Source organism: Stegodyphus dumicola, chromosome 6, assembly GCF_044657685.1.
Source record: "Stegodyphus dumicola isolate Sdum_Otavi_A_Nest chromosome 6, ASM4465768v1".
Lineage (NCBI taxonomy): Eukaryota > Metazoa > Arthropoda > Arachnida > Araneae > Eresidae > Stegodyphus > Stegodyphus dumicola.
In genome coordinates, this window is record NC_140773.1 from 149,683,636 (window position 1) to 149,711,345 (window position 27,710).

General features: G+C 32.2%; 2 protein-coding genes across 3 annotated transcripts in view; one reads left to right on the forward strand and one right to left on the reverse strand.

Moving 5' to 3' along the window:
- Positions 1 to 11,612, reverse strand: part of LOC118193568 (uncharacterized) — a 38,539-nt gene extending 26,927 nt beyond the window's left edge. The window contains exons 1-2 of the mRNA XM_035364674.2: positions 11,221 to 11,612; positions 3,279 to 4,362 (exon numbers count right to left, since the gene is read on the reverse strand). Coding sequence (XP_035220565.2) covers positions 3,279 to 4,362; positions 11,221 to 11,516 — 1,380 coding nt within the window. The 5' untranslated portion in view covers positions 11,517 to 11,612. The remainder of the gene's footprint in view (positions 1 to 3,278; positions 4,363 to 11,220) is intronic.
- Positions 11,613 to 11,759: 147 nt separating this feature from the next.
- Positions 11,760 to 27,710, forward strand: part of Rpp21 (ribonuclease P protein subunit Rpp21) — a 41,445-nt gene continuing 25,494 nt past the window's right edge. For both annotated transcript variants that reach the window (XM_085819004.1, XM_085819003.1), the window contains exon 1: positions 11,760 to 11,917. In XM_085819004.1, coding sequence (XP_085675130.1) covers positions 11,861 to 11,917 — 57 coding nt within the window. In that variant the 5' untranslated portion in view covers positions 11,760 to 11,860. The remainder of the gene's footprint in view (positions 11,918 to 27,710) is intronic.

Genomic DNA, 27,710 nt, shown 5'->3' on the forward strand with positions numbered 1-27,710 from the left:
CTCAGGTTTAGGAACAAATTATCATATCCCTATCAGTTAAATGATTTAGAGTGAGTATTTAACGCCTGCTCTTTTAAGGCAATGGTTGATAAATTGAATGGGTATTAGATTATTTTTGAGAATTTTAATAAGGAGCAAAATTTCACATTGTAAATCTATTGTATCTGTGCATATAATTTTAATTCGTTGTATTTGATTAATTATAGTATTGTTAATTACTTTTTTGGATATGTTGGAGTTCTAATTTATTAATTTGTTAGTATTGAAATTCAAGTTTCTTGTTTTGTCAAAAAGTAAAATTTTTTTGTAGTTAATGCTATTTTATGAATTATTAGTTTTATTAAGTGTAAGACAATTCGGATAAATCTCGGAGTGTTCAATTTTACCAAAATTATTAATTGTAATAAGGTTATCAATATATCTGTAGGTGTGTTTATAGTAATTTAACTCTTGTGGTTGTAGATTTTTTTGGAAGTTAAATTCTTTGACAAATAAAAAGATATTACAGATCGAGGTGCTGGAATGTAAGCCCATTGGCAATCCTCTGACTTGTTTAAAAAGTTGATTTTGAAACTTGATGTAGTTATGAAAAAGTGTGCATTTTAGGTAGGTTTTCCATTTGTCAAGAGTCATGATATTGAGCATATCAGGGAAGAGTTTAGGTAGATCAAGTAGACTGGTATAGATTTCTAGAGGAAGTGAGGTATATAAGTTTTCAAAGTCATAGTAGTTAATGTTTTGGATGTTAATGGTTTGAATGGTATTAATGACAGGAGTGTTATTATGAATGATCCAGCAATAGTTATGATTAGTGTTACAATCATTGAAAATAAATTTACAGATTTTATTAAGTTGAATTGAAAAATAATAGTCTACATTTTTCTTGTAATTATTAGTTCCATTAGCTATAAATCTGAATTTTAATGGTGTTTTATGGAATTTGGGAATCACATAAAGATTAGTAAATCTGTTGTAGTTTGCATTGAAAGTAATATTGAGTTTCTTATGAAAAGTTTTAATCCTGTTTATTATAGATGTTTCTGTAAGGTTGGCCAATTGATAAGTAGTTGCGTTGAAAAGTTCTTTATGAATAATTTCTGCGTAGAATTGTTTACATATAATGCTAAAGTGATTAGTTGTTTTATCTATTTTTGTAATAGTAAAAAGCTGTTTTAATTTTTTAATATCTGATGTAAGTTGCGACCAATTCAGTGTACTTTTAAACTTGAGGTGACTGATTTCGGTGGATATGCGTTGAAGAATTTTAGCTTTCCATTTTAAGAAGGTATCTATGGGTAAATTCAGTTAATAGCTTGCTTTAACTATAAATTCGTTGATGATGTTTTCGAAAGTCTTGTAACAGTAATTTGTAGTCATGTTTCTGACCGGTCTAAATTTTGTACCATAACTAATTAGTGTTTTTAGTTGATGGTTTTGTATGATATTCAGGTTGCCAGTAATTATGTGCTGGTGATGAGAATCTACATAATTGCTGTAAATTGGTGTCTTACAATGTCATTCTGCTGTTTCATCTATTTCATGGTGGTTAGTCAGCAAGTTGCTTAAGGTCCTTTGATATTTAAATGCAACCATTGGTATTGTGTCGACTGCAGGGAAGTAATCTTTACAATCTCTGATGATTCTTGAGAAATGAATATTGTCAAACTGTGGATGCAGAAAATTGACTTTAAAATAAATTTTGCATTGAATGAGACTATTAGAGAGTCTGAAAAGACTAAAATCGAGAATCATGTCTTTAGTGATTTGTATGTCGTCGTAGCTTTCTTGAATGAATTTTTTAGTTTGATAAGGAATTTATTAGTACAGGAGTGTAACCAGTTGAGAAGTTTCTTGGGAAAGTTGTCTGAGTCAAAAAAACATTTCAATTGTTTTTTCAATGCAAGTGTATCCAAAGTGGATAAAAATCTCGCATTATTTTTTATTTTGCTTCCTCTTTTTCCTCTCTGCGTTTTGTTGCTGTAGAGCTTAAATTGGCTGAAAAATCTTCTTAGAAGTATCTCTATGACCATGTATATAAGTGTTAAGTCCATATGGATAAAGTGAACGTTGTTTTAGTATATAGAAAGATTCCTGAAAAATTCGTGTTTTGTGATTGGGTATTATATCTAGTATCTGAAGTTGAACAGAGTTGAAGTCATGGTGTACTTATTTTAATGCTATTTTTTTGTGCGCTGAATTTTTTTATTTGAGCTCTATGGTTATTGATGCGAAAGTTAAGATTGTTTTTAGTTTATCCTATATATTTAATATGTCAAGTGCCGCATGTAATCATGTAAATACAGTTAAACGTTTTTCATAGAAATTGTTTTTTGGGTTTATCTGTAGCAGGCATGGTGTTAAATTTTCAAGTTTGTCATCTAGTGGAATGACATTTAATGATTTCAATTTGAGATAAACTAGCAAGATATAAAAGTAAGGAGGCTGCTAACCTTCAATACAGTAAAGTTTTTGTATAAGAACTTTAAAACTTAAAAATTAAAATATTAAAAAAGAATGGAGATAATATATAAAAAGTATATTAGGCAAGAGATAAATAGCGCTAATAGCTGCTATTTAGCATATCAAATGTTGTATGATCATAAGTAGCACAAGCAGCAAACAAACATAAATTTGGAACACATACGTCAGATATATTCAAATAAAACAGTCAAATTTTGTTGAATAACTTTAATCAAAAATATAATTAGAAAGAAATAATTTTGAAAGAATGTATACTTTTGAAACTCAGGCTATGAATGCATGCTTTTGATCTAGTGTAATGGAATATGTACAATAGATTACACATCAATTATTTCTTAACAGGTATGTGTACAGGGCTTGGGTAACCTTTTAAAACACTAAAATGACTAACTTCAGATTCTGCAACCAGTGTTAAGTCTCTTACAGAGTAATATTTTCTATTCATTTCTGAGCAGAAATTTAATATATATCTCCTCTTCTTTTTGCTGGGATATTTAGGCAGAATAAAAGTCATACCACTATAGCAATTTGCTCCACATATATTGTATGACCATTAATGGTTAAAGAAGACTAGCTATATTTCATAAAAGATTATATAAAAAAATAAATATTCTTAGGTAATTGAAGGGAGAAAGAAATATAAAGACTGAAATTTGAAAACGTTAAAGATATGGAGTTTCATGCTACTGTACAAATAATAAAGTACAATAAAAGTAACTAATACAGTTGCAATTTAACTGAATAACAAAGTTAGCAATAAATTTGAAAGCAATTACATAACTGAAATGTAACCTTACTTTATGTACATTAGCTTCTTCTGATGAAACAGTATTTGATATAGGTGTCATATCACAGTGACCATAATTCATATTGTTTAGCAAAGTTGATGTGAATACTTTAGGAGAAATACTGGGAACGTCAACTGATGAATCAATGGATTTCTGAAATTTCTTCTTAGTTAATGTAATAGCCATGTCAGAAGAGATTTCAAGATTGTTATCAGCAATAAATGATTCGGAACTGATAGCATTTTCTTTACACAAGTTCTTATTACGGTCAGGGCTAGGTGATGTATATCGTATGTGCTTACTGATACCCAAAGAATTATGATTTTCCATGAAATTTTGTGGCATAAAATTTGGGTCCGCTGATGAATTTTCTAAAAGAGATATACCAAGAACATCAGATGTACTTTTCCGCTTCTTATTTCTCTTACGCTTTCTTTTACGTTTTATTTCTGATATTTTATCATTTGGAAGTGTTTGACCAGTTTCAGATAGAATTGTATCAGGTACTGAGTGAAGCACATTATCTGTATCTATATTTTTAATGTCAGAGCTACCTTGCTGGAAATCTTCGAAAATTTCTGTGGAATCACCATTCTTACTAGGGCTTTCTAATATAATTAATGGACTAACTAAATTTTCTTGTACATCTTTACTGTGTGATCTTTTTTGTTTTTTTATTTTGCAACTACTACTCATTTCTGAATTCAGGTTAGTAACACTGTTATCAGGATCATCATTTTTTCTGTGTTTTTTTCTCCTGGCATCTGATGATCCATTAATATTTGGATCACTACTCATTTCTGAATTCAGTTTGGAAATATCCTTGTGTAGTAGATCATCCCTTTTTTTACATTTTTTTGGTGCCGGTTCTGAATAATCACCAATATGCTCATCTTTCTTTATCTCTGGACTTAGCTTAGAAGTACTAGCATAGAGATATGATTCCTTATCTCTATGACGCTTTTTTTTCTTATGAGTTGGCACATCAACAACAGATTCTTCGCAACTTTTTAAAACAGACCTTTCAAGCTTTTCTCTCTCCCAACCGTTTGTTCCATTCAAAACTGTGTAATATTTGTCTCCATACTCAACCCTAAAAATAGTTAAAGGTGTATTCAATTAAAACGTAGCCAAAATTTAAATATATTTAAAACTGGAAAAGCTAAATTTGAATTACATATGCATATTGCACTACATGAGCTAAAAATATACACAGATATAAATTACACATAAATGACCTCTCTCGATATTCGGAGCCATTAATTATTTCACATTAAAAACTCACATTTTCATTTTAAAATCTCATATTTTATGTAATATTAAATGTTAGAAAACTTTTAGATATGTCGTTCTCAACCATTTTTTTTTTTTTTTTCCTGTCTCACTACCCTATTTACAATGCATCAGGTTATCAATTCTGAAACAAAATGAATCAAATGCAGCATTGTGCAACATTGAAAATATTTCATTTTTACATACTAAAAGATACATATGAATTTGACGATTACTAAATAAACAAACATCTCCATTGTTTTTGCTATGTTTACAAGATGCAATTGCAAAATTAATGAAAAAGTGGAGTAACTGATTTAGATACTATAAATAAAATTTCAACATTATGTTATATAATTGTATCTAAGACTTAAGACATTACTTTATGTCATTTTTGGTGCAAATGGTGGCCAATGATCATGTCCATACAAATTAAATCAAGTGACAAAGATTGTTTTGGTTTAAAACACGTCCAACAGCCATGTCAGATAACTTGGATTTACTTATATATTTGGAGATTAGTATTAGTGAAGAGGTGATGTACACATCAACCTATTTTCACTTAAAAAACAACCCCAGAATTTCAAAAATATGGCACTGTGCACACCCTTTACTTTATCTATGTACATATCGATCTATTTTCACTTAAAAAGTAAAAGAAAATTGACAAAAATCTAATTGTTTTTACCCTTGTAAAAAGCGACAAACAAATAAGTGGGTGATTCTGCACTTTACCAAGAATTTTTTCAAAGAAAAGGCATCATTCATTATAGAAAATTATGTTTGAACAACCAACGAGATGAAATTATGCTTTAATGATAACTCAGTAGCGAAATAACGACGCAGGCATCCATTCAGTTGTATTTAGCAATTTTCATATAAAATAATGATCTGAAATAGTTATTTACTCTTATGCTTCCATTCAGTCACGTTTAGCCTTTTCTATATAAATTATAATAATAAAAAAGTATTACAGTCAAGAGCCTTTAATCCGGACTCGTCGGGACTTCGGCGATTCCAGATTATAGACCATCAATTTAAATCTGGTAAGATGGCATGCAGAAATTATAAAATGAAAAACATGAAACCGTACTTTATAAAATAAAGAGCAATTATGATCTAAAGGGTATCAAAATTTACAAAAAAAAAAAAAAAAAAAAAAAAAAAAAAAAAAAAAAAAACTTAATATTTATTTGTTTACTTTATTAAACATTTCTTTCAATGCACGCATGCGTAAAGCATACATTACGCATAGGCAAAATTAGAAAATTGCAACCAGAAAACTATTTGATTTGTATTCGTGATATTTATAATGACGAGGAATTTGATTTAAATCATATCAAAGACGGAGTACATTGAGATGAAATACTACATTTAGTAAGGAATTATAAGCCAAATAAAATAAAAACATCTGCCCTGAAGATAAGGATAGTGCTGACAGATCAACTTCCAGTTCATTGAGTGCTGCTACGTCCCACCGCCCCCGGCAGAGCAGTGTGAAATTGATAAACAGATTTCAGAATGATTAGATAAACAAAGGATATGCCTTTAAAGATTTTTTGCAGCAATTCCACTTTTTGTTTAATGGACATCGAAACATGCTTTCGCTTTGCAGATCCTTTGGCAGCTCCAGAATCAAAAAAAATTTTTTTTGACATAATTGAAAGTTCAAGCTTAATTTTATAAAATTGCTCTAACAGTCTGCAAAAAATAATAAGCCGGATCAAATTCGAAGATTAAGGAACAACGCAATCTGCAACATTAACTGAAATAGATAATTAGGTAATTTTAGCCTAGCTTATACCGTCCGTTATACATTAAACGCGCATGCCTAAAGGTATTATGTGCATGCATAAACGTGTACAAACTTTCTGCACATGCGTAAATGCATTCCGCGTTTACGCATGCGCAGAAAGTTAGTAGCTTTGAGGTCTGATTATAGATCATTCCAGATTATGGACGTCCAGATTAAAGACTTTTGACTGTATATGAAATTAACCTTTCATCTAAATTAAAACATCAATATGAAATTAACTTTTTACCTAAATTAAAACATCAATATGAAATTAACCTTTCATCTTAATTAAAACATCAATCTTAGATAGTTATTTACTAATTTACTTCCTTTCTTGAGTTAGGGTTGCCACAAAATTTTTTGGCAGCACTGGCAACAATAGTTTGGCAATTTTTTACAGCCCTCAAAACTGAATAGTATTTTAAAAATTTTTAAATTATGATGACAATCTTATAAGCAAGGAGACATTCGAAGTCATATGCCTGTAAAATTTAAATTTTCAAGTGATAATAAATATGTTAACTTTAAAATGTTGTTTAATTTTGGGTTAATCTTTGGATTATGGTAACTTGGCGATTTTTTGGCGACCAACCCTGCTACAGCAACCTGCAAATTTCGTTTTGGACGCCATTTTGTTTTCACGAAGTAAAGGCATGCTTTTTTTTTTTTTTTACTCAATATTTTTTTTTCAACAATCTGCTAGCCGAATCACGTTTATACTAGAACTGGTACAACTCTGATATACGCTCTAATTACACCAAATGTGGCGATATGTGTTCTGCGCTGGTTTTTGGCACGATTGCGTGTTCTATGGCAACCCTGTTGACGTTGAACAATCTTTAGCTGGAGCTCGTTGATTCGCGTCTGTGTCTGAGAAGATGGGAGGGAAAGATAAAGAAGTTGTTGAATTGAAGTTCGGCAAAAGGAAATATCATTGTGGCCATCCTGTTGAGGGGTAGTGGGTATTTGGAGGTGTGGAAGGAGGGTCTGGGAGATTATTTTTAATGCCTGTGCATGATAGAAGTAGGGATTTGTGATTTTATTTATTTGTGAACCATAGTATGAATTTTCTGGAGTGTGTCTGGCTGTCATGTAAATACGATAGTGATTACGTGGCGGTATGAAATTGGCATTTCTGCTGCTCGAAAAAGCATTAATTCATAGTAAGTGCATTTTATTTTATTCTTGTTCTTATTTTGTAGAATGTTATGTTCATTGGTTGTTTAGTATGAATTTCTGTCGTTGTTGTTTTTGAAACAAAACGCTGTGTACATGGTATTATTTGAAATTTATTGTTATTATGTTATTTTACTAAAGCGAGGTGTGCGTAGATCGTAGATTCGTTCCTTGCCTAAATTGTGCAATTCGTAGATGTTTTTTTAAGTTTAAACAGGATGCTGTGTACACAGTATTCTTTGAAATTTATTGTTATGTTAATTTATTAAAGCGAGGTGTGCATAGTTCGTAGTTTCGTTCCTTGCCTAAATTGTGCAATTCGTAGATGTTTTTTTAAGTTTAAACAGGATGCTGTGTACATGGTATTCTTTGAAATTGATTGTTGTTATGCTAATTTATTAAAGCAAGGTGTGCGTAGTTTGTAAATTCGTTCGTTGCCTACATTGTGCCATTCGTAGACTTTTTTTAAGTTAAAACGTGGCTGTGTGCATGGATTCTTGTCAAATATTTTTGGTTAGAAACTTTACGTTTTTGCTATCTAAATTTTTTGTTTCGGATTTTTAGCTTAAATCGTGTGTTCAAAACGTAGTTTTTGCATGTGCGAAAACCGTGTTTTTGGAGACATTTTAGGCTTAAAGTTCGAAATATAAACAAAAAATTTAGATAGTAATATGGCAGCGTGAAGTTTCTCGCCAAAAATGTTTGGCGAGAAATTTGGCGACTTGAGGGCGCATATCAGAGTAGTTTCCTAGAACTTTTATGGAACAAAAATGCTTAATAATGACGAATATAAGTTGCGAAATTGGGAGAAAGTGCAGAATCGCAAACTGCTTGCCGCGTTTTTAAGCATTCCAAATACACGGTATCCATGTACACGTCGACCTATTTTCACTTAAAAAAACATCCCAGAATTGCACAAAAATGGCATTGCGCACACTCTTGACTTTATCCATGTACACTGCTAAAGTCCTAGCTAGTAACCTTTAATGCCTTACCAAAATGTCGCCAAACTACCTGTTTCCATATTCCAAAGATTAGCCTAATTTTGTTTTCTGAAACATAAAATTATGTCATACATTTAAATTCTATATAATCAGTACTATTTTCAATGTCATTTATTTAATTTTGGCTGATGAATCAAAAACATTAGCAACGAATATTTTTACCCCGAATTTTTGATGGAGTTATCTTCAGAATTAGTGAAACCACATAATAGAGGCTTCAAAAGCCAACTTGAACCCAGAAATAAAAATTGCATTCAGAGAGTGCTAGGAGTTTCCAGCAGAATCTATAGCCCAGATGTAACTGACACCCATAAAAAGCATAAAACATGCTTTTTTTTATCCCCCTAGACTGAGAAGAAAAACTACCTATCTATGTTTCAGCTTCAAGAATTCGGTATGTAATGAACATGCCAAGAGAATTTGTAAAAATTCTGTTGAAAATGCTTAAAATAATATGCTGCAGTTTTTAAATATTCTTTATATATTATACTTTTGTATATTTATATAATCCAGATTCTGTAGATGGGAAATTTATTAAATAATTTAGTTTGTACGCATTTGCAAGTAAATTGTGTTTATTTTATTTATTTGATTAAGTGTTCCGTACTTTTTCATATGTAATTTAAAAATTAATTTTAGAGTTTTAAAAAGAATTAATTACTTCAATATAACAAGCAAAAAAATTATTAACGCTTATATAATAATAATAGTACATTATTTTAAAATTTTACACTTTTAAAATGCATAAAATAGAGCACGGTTTGAGAGAACTTTCCTTTCTGTTTACGTACCAGAAAATGAAAGTCTGTACTTTATGGGTCATGAAGGTGTTTTTCTCGAGTGGTTAACAGAGTACATCCCGACATTTGTGTTATAATTATTCATTTAAGAACTGGTTGTCATGATAATTTAATGTAATAAATTGTTCTATGATTGGTTTCAGAAAAGTATTTGGTTTAATCCTAGTATTCGGTGCACAAGGGACTTGGCTACTTTTGGCAACTTTATGATGGGCAGTAAACGGGACATATACGATGAGTAGTTAAACGCGTCAGTACTTTTCCGTTTTGCCGGCGCAAACGATAAAGTCGCCAATAATGGTACAACTGATGTCAAGTGGAATATCTTAGCTGGTAACCTTTTACACCTCATTTTCAAAACAAGTCGCAGCCATTTCTTACCAGATTGATTCTTTCTTTCAATACTGGCATACAATTAGATAGAAAATTTACAAAGATAATAAAATTTTATACCCTAAGACTATTCGCAGTAATTAAGTCAATTAGGATGCAATCACACCGCTCGCCCATAGGCGAAAATATTGAAAAGGCAAAGTCAAGGGTTAAATTCATCAATTCTAATGAGAATGCACTAGCGAAGTAAAGTACTATGGTTTTACATAATTTCTCAGTAAGCTATTTGTAGGAATTGAAATAATTCTTGCATTTAAACGTGTATTCCAAATTAAGATTTAACTTTAAATTAATGTAGATAATTACTGAGAGAATTATATTTTTGTAGCGTAGTTTACGTGAGATGAGATCACTTGTTGTCACGTGATACAAACCGGCAAATCAGGATGTTGAACCATGATAGCATAGTAAATTCTTAAATTGTCTTTTTACAAATTTATTGTCTTTATTATTACAAATTATAAACCATATTAAAATGTTTATGCCTTCAAAATAAAAAATTATAAGAACTAACATTTGTTAACATTTTTTATGTGTATACTGTATGTTGTCGCCAACAAAGTCTGCTTGGCGAGATTTGCGCCGGCGAAGCGGAAAAGTAGCAACGCGTCATTTTGGTGTTGGCGATAACTTTCAAAATTGCGCCAAGGCCGTATACTAGGATTTTATTAAGTATTTTTCAAGGAATGGTCATTTTAGGGAAATATGGCCTTAAATCAGTTTTATAATTGCTGACTTTAATAGGTACTCATCTTAAGTCATTTCACAAAGACAAATAATTTTTTTTAAAAAAAAGTTAGTTTTTTTGATGTTTAGTTTATTTTCACACTATCAATTATTTTCTTAAGGCAACAACACAATTACCATTTTTGCTCTTGTAATGTTGTGGTACGAATGGTATAAGTGAAGAAAAACAATTACATTATTATTTATTTTCACTATCCCTAGCTTCCTTTCTTCTCTGAAAGTTCATTCAGGAACTAAGGGTTGTGCAGTAACCTATTATGTCACCATCACATTAACCTGGCCAATTTTCCCCACAGCTGAACATGGATCATCATGAAATTTATCCAAAAATTGCTATTTTACATTTGAAAGAAAATTTATAAACATTAGCAAAATGTTCTAGCAAGAAATCTGCAAGACATGATTATAATGATAACACAATCGGTTTTCTTTTGAAAGTCTACCCTGAAGATATCTCTCTTAAAATAAACAGTCCTCGTGTGCTTTGCCATAATCAATTAACCAAGTAACCAATCTAAAGATGAAGTGTGTCAATGCAATCAGGAAAATACTTTTAATATGAGGTACAGCAATGACAGGATAAAAACTATTGCTATAACTTATGTTGAAGGACTGAGAACCAAATATTCCATTACAGCAGGTATAAATTCTCTGCTGATACCGGATGCATTTTGAGAATAAAATCCTTCATAAGCTTTCTACACCTAGTACAAGTTAAGGAATTTTAAGATATTTAAGAATTCTTATCATCTCATTAAACTTACTTTACGGTATCGTTTTCTCTCAAAATGATTATTTTCTCATCTTCTAAAAGCAAACCATCTTTCACAAAGAGTTTTATATCTCTATTTTCAAAATTCAGTTTTGTATACAAAGAGGACTTGAAATCTCCAATAGTTTTCAGTTCACGTGGTGAAACATTAATCCATACATATTTAAAACCTTCAATATTTAATTCAGTCAAATCAAGAAGCACTCTAAATGGATTATCAAACATTATGTCAGCAAAAAAAAAAAAAAAAAAAAAAATGTTACAGCAAGCTATAAACAAAGAATTCATCAATTAATTAGACATTACGCAATACCACGGAGTATCAGTACACTCCGTGCACAATACATCGAAACATAAACAATGCGCCTAAACATCATTCAGATTCGATTTTTAATCATTTCACTTCATTGGAATTAATAGGAGTTTTTAAATCAATTTCATAAATGCGAATAAAAAATCAATGGCCAAATTTTCTTCGACATTCAGTAACGTGAAAATGTTTTTTAAAAGCTAAAAATATAATAAAATTCATTCAATGTTTTTCAATATAAAATTAAACACTTCAACTATAATCTCAAGTGCAAATAAACATTTGCCGGCTATTTTGATTTGAGTTTGAGTTTGAAATATTGATGGGAAAGAATAAAAAAGGACAGGATAATTATGAAAGAATATGTTTCCTGTTCGAGGTAAATTTTATTACTTCAGTTATTACCGAAAAATTCAAAATTCTTTTAAAATGCATTCATCGTTTATTTTACACTTCTCGAAGGAAAATGTTTTGCTTTTCACGTTATAAACAAATCATAGAATAGCTGACCATATTTCGTGAGACAAAAACGAGTGTCTTGTTTTTCCCGATAAATCCTGACGAAGAAAGATCACAGAAAATGATTTATATGATAAACACTTAGATGTTGAATTTACTTTTAATTTTCATAACAGAACTCGTACGAAAATTTAGATGTGAAAATAACACTTAGATGTGAATTATCTTTCGTCTTCACTGTAATGTTATGAACATTCCTCTGATAAAGTTATTCTTCCTGGCATTCTGATGTTTGCATACCTTATCATGAACTTCTCATTCTTCATGACATAAATTTTTATCAAAATCTAGCATAACACTGTCTCAGCTTTCAAGATTTGGTAAAATCCTGGTATACGGTGCAGCCTTGGCGCGACTTTGAAAATTATCGCCAACACCAAAAATGATCCAAATAACGTCTATATATATATATTTACTATACACATAGTATATATACTATATACAAAGCATATACTATGTTTAACTGTATATTTTCTTTGAATGACCCGTTAACTACTCATCGTATATGTCCTGTTTTTACTGCTCATCATAAAGTCGCCAAATCCCGTGTGCACCGGATAATAGGATTAAACCCAAGAATTCTCTTTTGACTATATACTATTCATAACAAGATATGGTTTCATTAGGTGTTATATTTCCTGTATTTTTGTTAAGATCGAACAATGTACTGATAGAAAATTTGCTCACTTCAAGATACAGGAATGTTCTCTTTATTCCAGAGAGATATAAGTGTCTCACATTTTGTGTAATTTTGTGAACACTGAAGGTATTAATATTATCAGTCAAACCCTATACTTATCCTGGCTTTCACAATACTGGTATACAGTTACGGATTATGGAGAATAATTCAGGATTATCCACTAAAAGCATATTTATAACTTTTAAAAACAGGACTATCATTTTTATCAAAATGATGGGTCAGCCATGAAATATGGGAAATGTAGTACTGTGCTGTTCAAAATAATGTATATGGCCATAAGAAAGTTATCAGTTTTATTAATCTGATTCTTAAATTACCTAGAAAAAGCAAAATTTTTATATATTTAATCTTTTGTTGTTATTGTTAACAATGTGTTCTTTTAGTGCCGATCTGAAATTAATGTACTGTAAAGTACTGTGGGTGCAAATTTTATGTGTGCCAAAAGTGGAACTTGAACTAGCCAATTTCTATTTTCTCAAGTATTAAAAACATCAGAACCAAAGTGTATGTTATAGATTAATGTTGCTAAGATGTTAAAGTGCTTTAGCATATAGTTTATCTGGTAATCATTGTTTAATGTTAAATGTTCTGAAAATCCCATTTAATAATTTCTTTTTTCAACTGATAACTGCATATAACTTTGTATTGTGATTTCCTCAAGGGGGCTGTCAAGGAAAACGCCAATATATCTTGAATTTTAAAAATTACAAAACATTTGTTTAAAAACAAAATATGTTCATGTCTAGAATTTTGGTGCATTATTAGAATTCTCTTTATTCAAGATTTTAAGAATTTTTGGATGAACTATGATAATTAAAATGCATTGAAATGGTTCATCGGCTTATTCTGGATACAGAATTTGTGGAAGAGAGATTTCAGTGTTCAGTTAAAGTAGAGAGAAAGGTACCGCTTGTATTATCGTGGAGTTGTTTCATTTATTGCCAAATTGTTGTTTCATTTATTGCCAAGTGGTGGTTTATTTATGGTAGCCTGAGTAGTTGAATGTGATGGAAACCCTATTATGACGTAATTGGTTGCATGATTGCAGTGATTTGTAAGGGCTTGTCGTATGTGTTGGTTAGGAAGTAAATTGCTTGTTTTCTGGTTTAGATGGTAAAATGGCTGGGTAGAGTAGACTTTAAGGTACCCCTTGTATTATGGCGAAGTTTTTGTTTGATTTATCGCCAAGTTGTTGTTTCATTTATGGTAGCCTGAGTTGTTCAATGTTATGGGAACCCTATTGTGACGTAATCGGGTGCATGATTCTGCGAAATTTTGAATCATGATATGTGTTGTAAGCGTTTTTGTGGTGTGTGTTGGTTTGATTCTTTAGATGGTAGAATGTCCGAGTGTAGTAAGATTAATTTGAAGTTTCTGTACGATTTGGTGCGAAAGCGGAAAAGAGCTTTAATTGACTTATGTGTAAATGAAGGTGTGTACTTAGTAGCCATTATAAGTGTCCTGTATGTAGGAAGGATATGCGTCTAGTCGAACGTAAAAACCGTTTAGGTGGATTTGAATGGGTTTGTAGGAAGAAAGGTTCACATGGTCACTATGTGAAGCGTTCGATCAGAAAGAGTACCTGGTTTGAAAAAAGTCATTTGAGTATGATTGATATTTTGATTTTTACGTGGCTCTGGGTGTACAAAGCGAACTCGAAAATCATGGTAAGTGAATATTTGCTTTTGGTAGTGTTTAAATGTATAACATGTTTTTCCTTTTTTATGTTATTTTATTGTTTGGTTTAAAATGTATTTCATTGAGGTTATGTATTTTTTATTTTTTGTTTGCCTATATTGTAGAATTTGGTGCTTCTTTGACTTTTTAAGTGAAACTATATATCGATGTGTATGAACAAAGTAAAGTGAGTGCGCAATGCAAGTTTGTGCAATTCGGAGATTTTTTTAAAAGTGAAAATAGGTCGATGTGTACATGGATAAAGTCAAAGGAGTTCACAATGCCATTTTTGTGCAATTCGAGGATTTTTTTTTTAAGTGAAAATAAATCGATGTGTACATGGATACCGAGTTTGCGCAATTGTTTGTCTTGTTATTTTAGCCTTGTGTAGCAGCGATTTTGGGGTCAAAAATTGTCGCTACGCAAGCCAAAATAACGAGTCAAAAAATTACACAAAATCAGTATCCATGTACCGCCAAAAATCGCCAAGTTTCGCCAAGGGGTACCCTAAACTTTATACTTTTACCAAATGGCTGAATGAGATAAGATTAATTTGAAGTTTCTCTACGATTTGGAAAGAAAGAGGGAAACAGCATTATGTGACTGGTGTGTAAATGTAAAGTAGTACTTAGTAGACACTTACGTAGTAGACATTATTAAGTGTCCTGTTTGTAGGAAAGAAATGCGTATGGTTGGAGGATACTGCATTTTGGAGAATATTTTTTACTCTTATTTTGCGAATTTGTATGGCAATACCAGTATACAGATTCTAGTTCAGATAATTTTAGGAAGTTTTTGGATGCTGATAAGGAATTTTGTTTGACTGAAGATGTGTTAATTCATAAATAAGGTACGTGGATATTTCCTTTGTGTAGTGCAAAGATGAATTTTTTTTATGTTATTTCATTGTTTGATTTAAAATGTAATTCATTGATATTATATATATATTTTGTTGGCTTTTAAGTGACTTTTTAAGTGAATATAGTTCAATGTGTACATGGATAAAGTCAAGGGAGTGTGCAATGTCTAGTTTGTGCAATTCTCTGCTTTTTTAAGTGAAAATAGGTCAATATGTACATGGATAAAGTCATGGGAGTGCACAATGCCAAGTTTGTTAAATTCTGGGATTTTTTTTTAAAGTGAAAATAGGTCGATGTACACATGGATACCAGTTTGTGCAATTCTTTGTCTTGTTATTTTGGCTTTGTGCAGTGCTGATTTTCGGCCACTATACAAGTCAAAGAATTGCACAATCTCGGTATCCATATGCCGCCAAAAATTACCAAGGGATACCCGTAAATAAACTTTTATCCAATGGTCCTCCTCCTGACGAAGTGCCATTGAGGTTGATTGAATTCCTATTCTATTATGATCTTTATTCTTTAAATTTCATTGGTTTTTTTTAATTGGGGTATTGCTTCTTTGAAGAGGTTTGGCTGTAACATTTATTAAATTCTTTATTGCATTTATAGGATTATTTGAAGTTTATTACAATTTTTGGTCTTTGTGAAAAATTGGCTTTAAATTTTTTTAATTTATGTCTTTATTGAATTTTAGAAATATGTAAATAACACAACTATATTTTTAGTTCACTATTTAAATTGTTTAACTGTAACTTAAAGTAACCCAAAAAAGTATACATGTTTTAGTACAGTTATAGAAATTTCTGGCTAATCTTTGGAATATGGTAACAGGTAGTTTGGCGACATTTTGGTAAGGTGATAAAGGTTACTAGCTAGGACTTTAGTAGTATACATGGATAAAGTCAAGAGTGTGCACAATGCCATTTTTGTGCAATTCTGGGATGTTTTTTTAAGTGAAAATAGGTCGACGTGTACATGGATACCGTGTATGTGCAATTCTTAAAAACGCGGCAAGCAGTTTGCGATTCTGCACTTTCTCCCAATTTCGCACCTAATCTTCGTCATGATTAAGCACTTTTGTTCCATAGAAGCTCTAGCATAAGCGTAATTTGGCTAGCAGATTGTTGGGAAAAAAATGCTGAAGGGGGGAAAAATGCCTTTGCTTCGTGAAAACAAAATAGCATCCAAACAAAAACTAGCAGGTTGCTGTAGCAGGGTTGGTCACCAAAAAATCGCCGAGTTACCATAATCCAAAGATTAACCAAATTTCTTTTTATTCTTAAGTAAATTTTATTACAGTTATAGAAATTTCTTTTTAAGTAAATTTTAGGAAAGGAACAGAAAAAATTAAAAAAACTATGAAGTCCATGCTCTTTTAATTGATACTTGTTTTTAAATCTGATTGAAATTATGTATAGACCAGTATATGCTGCCTGTGCTTTTTCGTAAGAACTAAACTGTCTTCTCTGCTATTAAAACAATGGCAATTAATAAAACTTAATTGCATTATTAAAAAATAGTCATGTATTTGCTACTTTTTATAATGAATATTCCTTAAGATGTAATGCGATGTATTTTAAGTGTTGTTTTATGTTGTTGTTGTGACTTATCTCATTTGTCTGACATCAGAACAAGCCCACGAAAGTTATCGTAGCGAAGAGTGCAAGATTGCGCCTGTCATTGGCAAGTACCTTGAGCACCATACAGGTGACCTTGCTCAGATCTGCTCCTAATTTTGATGGAGAGTATCCAATGGAGGACAGATTCAAGGATCTCTCACACCTCTTCCCCTACCACCAACTTCTTGAGAGGACTTTTCGGCTCTCCACATATTTAGGGTGCCACTATGCCATATAGACACTGTACATTTACTAACATTCATTCCCTCTCCAAGATTCGAACGCGGGCCATTTGATATGGCAGTCAGCATCACTAACCACTATCCCAGTTGGGCGGCACTGTTATTTTATTATTTGCTTATGCTGCTGTACATAGTATGTGTGACGAGGTCACATGGAATTAATTATTTACTACGTTATGGCAATATTTAGATATTTGCATCAGATTCCTTTGGTGACAGTTTCATTTTTTTCGCCAACTTGTGTTGTAAGGTGAGGAACAGATTTCATCAGACAACTGTTGTAAGCGGAGGAAAGTATTGCATCAGACAACTGTTGTAAGCGGAAGAAAGTATTGCGTCAGACAACTAGCGTCTTCACTTCTGTTTGCCTGGGTAGCTGAAGGTATTTTGCGATTGGTTGCCTTCTGACGCTGGATCTTTTTTCATTGGGCGGCAAAACTTAACTGTGGAACTTTATAAAAGGCGGTATTTTTTGTCTACCAGGAGGGAGGAGAAGGAGGAGATTGTGAAGGTGCGAGATGGAGATGCTGCATAGAGAAAGACAGTAAGAGTGGAGTAAAAATGCAAACTTGTGGGAGTTTATTGTGCAAGCTTTCTTTAGTCTCCCAGTATGTATGAAAGAAGCGAGTTTCTTTCTCTTTGATGTTGTAGCTGCAAAATTTAAGCTAATCTCCTTTTTTTTCCCGGGCTTGGCATTTTCGCCCGGCATCCCGATGAAGAGTATCTGCATGTGTATGAGCTGAAATACACCAAGTCTTCGAAGGGCTGTGTGGAAGAATTGACCTATCTTTTTTGTACTGAGTGAGGAGGCCTCATATCGTCATGTGACATACCGGATTTAAAAAAAAAAAAAGGAATATCTCTTCAGTATTGTTAGTATCCAATAAAGCAAGAATTAAATCTGTTTTCACGTGTTTGTCACTCTCTCGTCACGGCGGGCTATAGACCTGGATCTTGTCCTGGGGTAAGTTGCCACTATATTCCTGTTTATCATAACATGTGGCATATACGTTTGCCACCACAACCAACGAAAGAATCATTACCACACTTGGTGCCGTGCCCAACCGTTTCGTGTGCTGTGGCAATTACATTAACGTTGCATTGAACTGTATCTATTCTAAGACTGTATTTAAAGCAGTTGTATTTATGAATGTATTTAAAGTGAATATAGATTGTATTAATCACATGAATGATTCAAAGTCTAACTGAATGTATTTAAGATGAATATACATTGTATTAATCACATGAATGATTCAAAGTCTAACTTAAGTCTTATGCTGCAGTGGTAAATTTGTTTGATATTAATTTTTTTTATTTGTATTATATATATGATTTATGGTATATACCTTTATTGGGCAAAAATTTGCATATTTATCATATGTGTCATTTCATAGAATGTTATTTTGTTTAATTGAGTATGCCTAAGACACGACAACAATCTCCTGAACAAATGGAAACTAAAACATTCACATTTAATATTGCATCATTTTCTGGTGATCTTGATACCGTTCGCTGGTTCACTAGCCAGATTAAAGAATATAAAACTCTTAATAATTGGAATGATAAAGTTGCACTATTATATCGGAAAAGTAATCTTGTTGGTGCTGCACAGCAGTTCTTTGCAGAATCGCCTGCTTGTCAAAATGTGACTTCCCTAGACGAGGCTTGTGAAAAACTGATAAATTTCTTTTCAAAGGATTCTAACTCTTCATCTAATTTAATTGCTTTCCAGACCATTCAGCTGTTACCTGGTGAGTCAATGAAAAGTCTTGCTCATCGCATTGAAACTTTGGCTCATGCTACATACAACCATGTTCAAAATAGCAAAGCATTAAACCAAATAAAATCTTTGCAGTTTCTAGCTGCTTTACCAATAGAACTCAAAGAAAAATTAATTAGTGAATCTACAGATAATTTTGATCAGCTTGTGAATTTAGCTCAGCAACATCATTCTAATTCGCAAAATTTGAAAATAATGCAAACACATTCCATTGCTTTGAATAGCAAAAATGATGCTATTGAGAGTTTAAAAAGTCAAGTTGAAAACCTCAGTCTTCAAATTGCATTACAGAATGAAAAATGTCAGTTTTGTAATTTAGATAAGCATCCCTTAAATCAATGTAATGCTGTTTTGTCTTTACAGACAGGTAATCCCACACATGCTCAAGATACAAATGACCACTGTGTAAATTGGATGCAAGAAACTCCCATATATCCTCCATACCCACTTCCTTGCTTATACTGTCATAAATTTGTACATTCAATGTCAGTATGTCGTGCGTATTTGGCGATGTGTAGCCCTCGTCAGAACCAGGTTAGAAGTTCGAATAACTATGTTAGCAGTCGTCCTAATCTCACTAGACCACAGTTCTATCGCAATAGTACGCGACAAGGTGATAATTCAAATGTTAACAGATTTCCATCGTATGTTCGGAGACCAAATTATTATAATCAGCCAAGATACAGTACCCCTTTAAACACAAGGGGAGTTCACAAGTAGGTGGCGATGTGACCTCTAATGTTTCAACCAAGTCACCAGAAACCAACTATCATACGAGCAAAGAATCGGAGAGTATTGAAACATATTTAAATAAACAAATGATAATCAGTGGTAAACCCTCGAGTTCTATCAAAGAGTTTTTGCAACAATTTCATGTCAAAAGTAAAAGTAATTGTTTACCTATTGCGCATATAAATAATGTCTTTTCTGATTGTACTCTTCCTTTGATTCATGTAACATTTGGTAAAAATTTGTGCACTTTATTACTTGATTCAGGAAGTTCTGTGTCATTGTTATCAAAAGCTGTGTTTGATACAATAAGATTGGATACTAAAGTTAGATTTTTATCCAGACATGTTCAAATTAAAACTATCAATTCCAATTTACATTTTTCAGCCTGTGCAGAAATATCATTTAAGATAAACAAGCAGCATTTTAGACACGCCTTTTATGTATCTGATGCTTTTCAACAAAATTTTCATGGAATTTTAGGTTATGACTTTTTATCCAAACATGATGTCTTAATATGTGCTAAAAGTGCAGTTGTAAAATTTAATAATTTTGATGTACCTCTAATTAATATGGCTAATGTAAAAAATTATAATTGTAATCCTGTACCTTCAGAATGTTATGCAATTTTGAAACACAAAATTATGTTAGATCCTGGAGAATCGACAATTGCGCACTTAAGAGTCAATAGTTCTCATGCTAACAATCAACCTGTCCTTTTTCAACCAACTGTAAGTAAACACAATATTGAATTGCATCCTGCGATCCACACTCTAAACGACAATTCCTTCATTACTGTCATCAAAAATATTGGTTCGAACAATGTTCATATAAACAAAAATCAGAAGCTAGGTCAAGTCACATCTGATATTGAATTTGCCGAGACCATACCTGATTCTGTAAATTCGGATACTCCTCAAAATGAGTATTGCAATCTTATAACTCCATCAAAAGAGGTTTTAGAAATAAGGAAACAAGAATTTTTACCAACTGACTTTGATCTTAACCATCTTTCTCCTGAACAAAGGCAGTGTTTATTGGATGTGTTAATCTCTAATTATGCAGCTTTTTCCAAATCTTTAAAATCACTTGGCTGCACTGATAGGGTAACCCCACAAATTTGTTTTAGGTCTTCGAATCCCATTAGGGAAATTCCCTTTTGAAATTCCTTATTCATTGCAATCCCAAGTTAAAGAAGATCTTCAGGAATTGCAGGAAGCTGGTTTAATTCATCGAAATGTTGCTGAATGGGCTTGTCCCATGCTGTTAGTAAAAAAGAAGCCAGATCCCAAATACCCTAATAATCCACCCAAATACCGCATGGCTCTTGATTTAAGATTGCTTAATTCTATTATTGAACATTCAACATATCCTCTTCCAAAGATTTCAACGCTTATAAACAACATCTCCACTTACAAGTACTATTCAGTACTTGACTTAAAAAATGCTTATTGGCAAATTAAACTTCCCGATCACTTGCAGGATGTGTTAACATTTACTACACCTTTTGGATCCTTTACTAATAGAAGGCTAGTTTTTGGCTTAAAGACTGCCGCCAGTACTTTTCAAGCTTTAGTGGATACGCTTATTGATGAACTAAAAATGGACGGCATCGTAGGTGTGCATGCATATCAGGATGATATTGTAATAGGTGCTTCTGACTTTGATGATATGATGACTAAGTTGACTGCAGTATTGAAACTTTTGTCTAAGTATAACATAACACTGTCTCCTACAAAATGTGTCTTTTTCAAAACAGCTATAGATTATTTAGGATTTCACATCTCTCATAACTTAATTAAACCCATTTCAACTAATATTGCTAAGATCACTAACTTTCAACCACCTAAGACTGTCCGACAGGTCAGAAAATTTCTAGCCCTTTGTGGTTTCTATAGGCATCTCATACCAAATTATGCCGAAGTTACTGATATTTTGATACAATTGACCAGTAAGAAGAATAAATTTAAACGGACTGATGCGCATAGCATTGCATTTGAGAAACTTCAGCATATATTCTTTTCTGAACCTTTTGTTATCTTACCACAATGGGACAAGAAATTTATACTGAATACTGATGCCAGTGGTCATGCTATTTCGGGAGTTCTACTGCAGGAGCACAACAATGAATTGCATCCTGTATCATATTATAGTCGAACATTGTCACCATCTGAAAGAAAATACCCAGCTATAAAATTGGAACTTTATGCCATTTATCGGTCTGTTACTGCTTTCAAATCATATTTATATAATCGAAAGTTTACAATTTTGACTGATAGTAAACCTCCATTGCATTATCAAAAATCTACGTCACCTGCTGACAACACGACTAGGTGGCTTATGGAGTTAAGTGAATATACTTTTGAATTTAAGCACATTCCTGGAAAATTAAATTCTCTAGCTGATTACATGTCACGTATGCAAGATCCTGATCATAATCAGCCAGTGTTGGCTGAAAACTCTGAAGATAACTCAGTTATTCTTCCGTTTGTTGAAACAAATTTTGAACGACCCCAAGTGAATGCCCTGGTTTTTCTGGAGATCCTGCTCATGAAATTTCTGAGTCAACGTTTCTTGCTGAGCAAAGTTCGGATCCTTTTACTTCAGAAATTATCACAATTTTGAAAAATCCTTCCTTGCTTAATGCTGCAAAGGTACATAATTTCTTTATTAATGAGTCAAGCAAGCTTCTTATGTTTATTTCAAACAAACAAAATAATGCTGAGTTAATTGTTGTTCCACAAGCACTGAAATCTAAAGTGTTAGAAATTTCCCATATATCCCATCTTGGGGTGCAAAAGACTTATGAGATTTTATCGAAACGTTACTTTTGGAAGGGCATGTATAACGACACAAAGAACTTTGTCTCTCGTGTCATTTATGCAACAAATATAAGTCGTTCACTTCTAAACAAGCACCATATAAAGCCACCAGAATACCTAAGTACCCAAATGACTTTATTTCCATGGATATTGTCGGACCTATAAGGAATTGTGGCCATGTTCTTACTGTTTTAGATCATTTTTCTAAGCATCTTGCTTTATATCCACTTAAAAATCTCACTGCTGAAACTATTACAGGGCATTTATTACAATATATATCTGTACATGGACGACCGGAAATGATCTTGACTGATTTGGGCACACAATTCACTTCATTAGTGTTTGAATCAATTACAAAATCATTAGGTATTAAATTATCTCATTGTACTCCTCAGAGACCGGAATGCAATGCACAAAGTGAACGAGTTAATACTTCAATCAAAACTTCTTTACTTACCCTTCATGAAAAAGGTGTTTCATTTCAAAATGCATTGTTAATCCATCAGAATATTTACAATGGTACTATTCATCCTTCAACAGGCTATTCTCCTAATATTTTGCATTTTGGAAGAAACTTATCTTTACTTTTTGATACATTTCATCCTGATCCAAGGCCAGCTCAATTGGATAAATCCCATTATTTGTGTGATCTTCTAACGCAGCTGAAATTAACTTATGAACATGCCTATGAGACGCTTGAGCGAAAACAAGTAGAACAAAATACTCGTCAACTGAAAAATGCCAAATTAAGATCATTCGGTATTGATGACGTAGTGTATCTGAAATCTAAGGATACATTTAAACCCAGATTTTCTGGACCATCTGTATTGTTTCAAAATCAAGTGATGTAAACTACTTTATTCGAGCACTTGACAATGAGTTTGCTCAACCATTCAAAATTCACATCAATCGCCTTCGTTTAGCTCCAAAACGATTCTCTCACTTAGTTCAAAATCCACCTCCTGCTCCTCAAGTTACACATCAGTATAATCTAAGAAAAAGACAGCACGTTTAAATTTTCTTCTCGTCTTAACATAGTGTATTGGAGAATGTTGATATATATGAAAAGTTATTATGTTGTTAAGTAGTGTATTTATATCTAATTGTACCAAATTTATTCTGTTGCGCCTCTTTTGTTGAATTCTTATGATTGTGCAGGCATAATCATTAGTATTTAAGGCTTGATCACCCTTAAATATCAATTATAGATTCAACAACATTGTGCCTAACATATTTAAAATGATTAAAGGTGTTTTATTTTTCAAAATCTCTCTGTATGATGTGATTATAGTTGTCTTATAATATTTTGTCATCATAAATGCTATTTATTAAGTGTAACTAGGTTTATGTAAAAATTGCAATTTTGCTTTATCATAAAGAATGTTTTCTTATTTTATTGTAACGGTTCTCTAATCTTTAGTCACCATGAGATTTTATACGCCCTACTTTTATCTTGAAACTGTATGTGTTATACTACATATTTATAGCATGAAACATGTTTTGCATCAAAAGTTGGTATGTGAATTTTGTTTGTTGTATAGCATGAGAAGTATTGTATGTCATGATATTCTATTACTGTGCCTTTGAGGACTCACTGTTAATGCATTTACCACCACAACTGTCTTATGTCTTGCAAGTTAACTTTGTTTACACATGATATTTCTGTGTTTGTGTATCCATATATCCTCTTAAATGCTGAATTCTGTGCAAATAGAACAGAATGTAGGTTATGAACTATATGAACAATGTTCAAATTGTTTGACATCTCGACTACTTTTGTGGACTGTGTACCTTTTTAACGCATACTTATTATCAATTATGTGCCTAGTTCTTCAATATTTTGGACAAATTATGTGAATGCGCAATGATTATATCACTTATTACTGAGTACACGTGTTAGAGACTGTGCCTGAATACTCAGTACGGTAATTATGCTAAATTTATAGACTTTTTGATATTATGGACTATAATATTTTTCATGGACTTTTAAAATGAATGCTTCCATTACTGTGCGTGATGCACAGAAGACTATCAATTGAACTTTAATCATCTGTGCCAACAGTGTAAAATTGGATTCTTTGCACAATTATCCATATACTTTGGTGTTAAAACGATAGCAATGTAACCAAGTGATCTCCATGTTTTAATATGTTAGAAATTGTATGTTTATTTATAGCGCATTTGATTATGTTATTTGTCTGGCATTTGTATACTATGTACTTTTATTTATTATGTAAATAGCAATTTGTGTGTAATATATGTATTTTTAACCAGCACTTTCACATGAATTGGCATGTGTTGATATGAGGCTCCCTCTTAACACTAGGAATGTTCTTCGTGTACATAGGAATTTTTTTTACCCTTTTTTTTTCCGAAGGAGGGGTGGATATGTGACGAGGTCACATGGAATTAATTATTTACTACGTTATGGCAATATTTAGATATTTGCATCAGATTCCTTTGGTGACAGTTTCATTTTTTTCGCCAACTTGTGTTGTAAGGTGAGGAACAGATTTCATCAGACAACTGTTGTAAGCGGAGGAAAGTATTGCATCAGACAACTGTTGTAAGCGGAAGAAAGTATTGCGTCAGACAACTAGCGTCTTCACTTCTGTTTGCCTGGGTAGCTGAAGGTATTTTGCGATTGGTTGCCTTCTGACGCTGGATCTTTTTTCATTGGGCGGCAAAACTTAACTGTGGAACTTTATAAAAGGCGGTATTTTTTGTCTACCAGGAGGGAGGAGAAGGAGGAGATTGTGAAGGTGCGAGATGGAGATGCTGCATAGAGAAAGACAGTAAGAGTGGAGTAAAAATGCAAACTTGTGGGAGTTTATTGTGCAAGCTTTCTTTAGTCTCCCAGTATGTATGAAAGAAGCGAGTTTCTTTCTCTTTGATGTTGTAGCTGCAAAATTTAAGCTAATCTCCTTTTTTTTCCCGGGCTTGGCATTTTCGCCCGGCATCCCGATGAAGAGTATCTGCATGTGTATGAGCTGAAATACACCAAGTCTTCGAAGGGCTGTGTGGAAGAATTGACCTATCTTTTTTGTACTGAGTGAGGAGGCCTCATATCGTCATGTGACATACCGGATTTAAAAAAAAAAAAGGAATATCTCTTCAGTATTGTTAGTATCCAATAAAGCAAGAATTAAATCTGTTTTCACGTGTTTGTCACTCTCTCGTCACGGCGGGCTATAGACCTGGATCTTGTCCTGGGGTAAGTTGCCACTATATTCCTGTTTATCATAACATGTGGCATATACGTTTGCCACCACAACCAAGGAAAGAATCATTACCACAGTATGGAGGTTAGCAGATGATGAATCTTATGAGATTAATTTCAGGTCACATGCATTGGATATTTGCGTCTGTAATATTTTTATGGATTTTCACATAAAGGTATTTAAAAATCTGTCAATCAATCCACTTGAGCAAATGCTGGACAGTAAAAGGGGTACAAAATTCTGGATTCTATTCTTGTGATGCTCATTCAAACTTAAAATGAAGCTAGGCAGGTAACCTTTGTGTGCTTTTTGTAAGTTAAATAATTTAATTTAGTTTGTTATTTATATATATAGTTAGTTTCAAGTACAATTAGAATAATATTGCTGTGGATAAAAAAAATTGGCACACTTATAAAAGAAAAGCTTCAATTATGATAAAATGTGATTGACCATTAGGCAGGTGTGCAAAGGTGAAGAAATTTAGTTTATATTAAAATTGGATAGCAATCAACCCATTTATTGAACAAGTCAAATCTATAACCATTATAAATTAATATGATACTTCTAGTAGTAGTGTATGTAGATATTTTGTCTGGCATGGGCTCACACAAATATTGAATACTGTCAGTGGAATTATTTCTGTATACTCTATAACTGCTGAATAAATTTGTGCATGTTACAAGAGGTCTATAATGGTACTGTAACATGTCTGTAACTTATTTTCAATTGGATGAAGTTCTAGAGATCTGTAAGCTTGAGAAAAATGTGTCACTTACATAAACAGTTGCTATATGATGAGCATTATCTTGTTTAAAGATAGTCTCTAACTAATGCGACATTCACATTAGTTACTTCATCAAGAAAATTGTAACAAAAGTGTCTTAGCTATTTCTAATTTGTTTTGATTACATACATCAATAAGATCATTTGGTCCTGCAAGCAGAGCTCATTTTTGTATGAATATAGTATAAAACTAAAAATAATCGAATCTATACATGACTGTGCTTGAGTTTTCAAACTGTTTGTGATGTCGAAATGCACTATCTTATTTTTTAAGAAATAAAGCTATACCACTTAGTTGTTTTTTTTTTTTTGGCAATAATCTTTTTTTTTTCTTCCATTGTATAAGTTACCTGCTGTTTTTATTCGTATGTCTGAAAAATGATCATTTCATTGCAGTCCATGTATTTGTAAAACAACTAATAATTTTACGCAACAAATAGATTTTTTATTTTTGTTACAAGTGGTAATTAAATAGTTTAAACTGCCAAAAACTAGTCGTATTCCAAGACCAATAAGCACATCAACAGTATGTTTAGCTCATTCAATCTAATTAATCATAATTTTTAGATCTTTTTGCACTAAAATATATTATTAACTTTTTGCATTAGCATATATCATTATTAAGACCATTTTTACTTCCTTGTATGAAATAAAGGGAAGTATTATAATCATGAACAATTTGGGGTATCATATTTCAACGAAAATATCCGTTTTAATCTTGAATCCATTTGAACAATGTTTTTGCATGACATACATACGTATGGACAGAATAAAGAATCTTTTTTCTAAAACAGATTGCAAAGTGGATATAAAATGGATTCAGAAGAGACTTTTTCATGATGTCTGTATATACATATGTATTTATGTATCTCACATAACCCAAAAATGAGTAGCTTTTGAATGTAGAAATGTTGTACATGGGACTGCTATTCCATGCTAATTTTGTACATGGGACTGCTATTTGTACAGGGACATACTTGTACATGGGACTGCTAGTTCTGTACCTCTCTTTTTGTTGCAATTAGCCACAGCAAACATATATATACAGTGTCATGCAAAAATGATCGGGCACAACAATATTGTTACGAATTTGGTATTTAAATAGCTAATGTTAGTTGAATTATAAATTAAATAGTTTTATTTCCCGTGCAGTGCAGTGCATGACGAATATTAAAAGAAAGCTAAGCCGTAAAATTGAAAATACAAGAGCGCGTGCA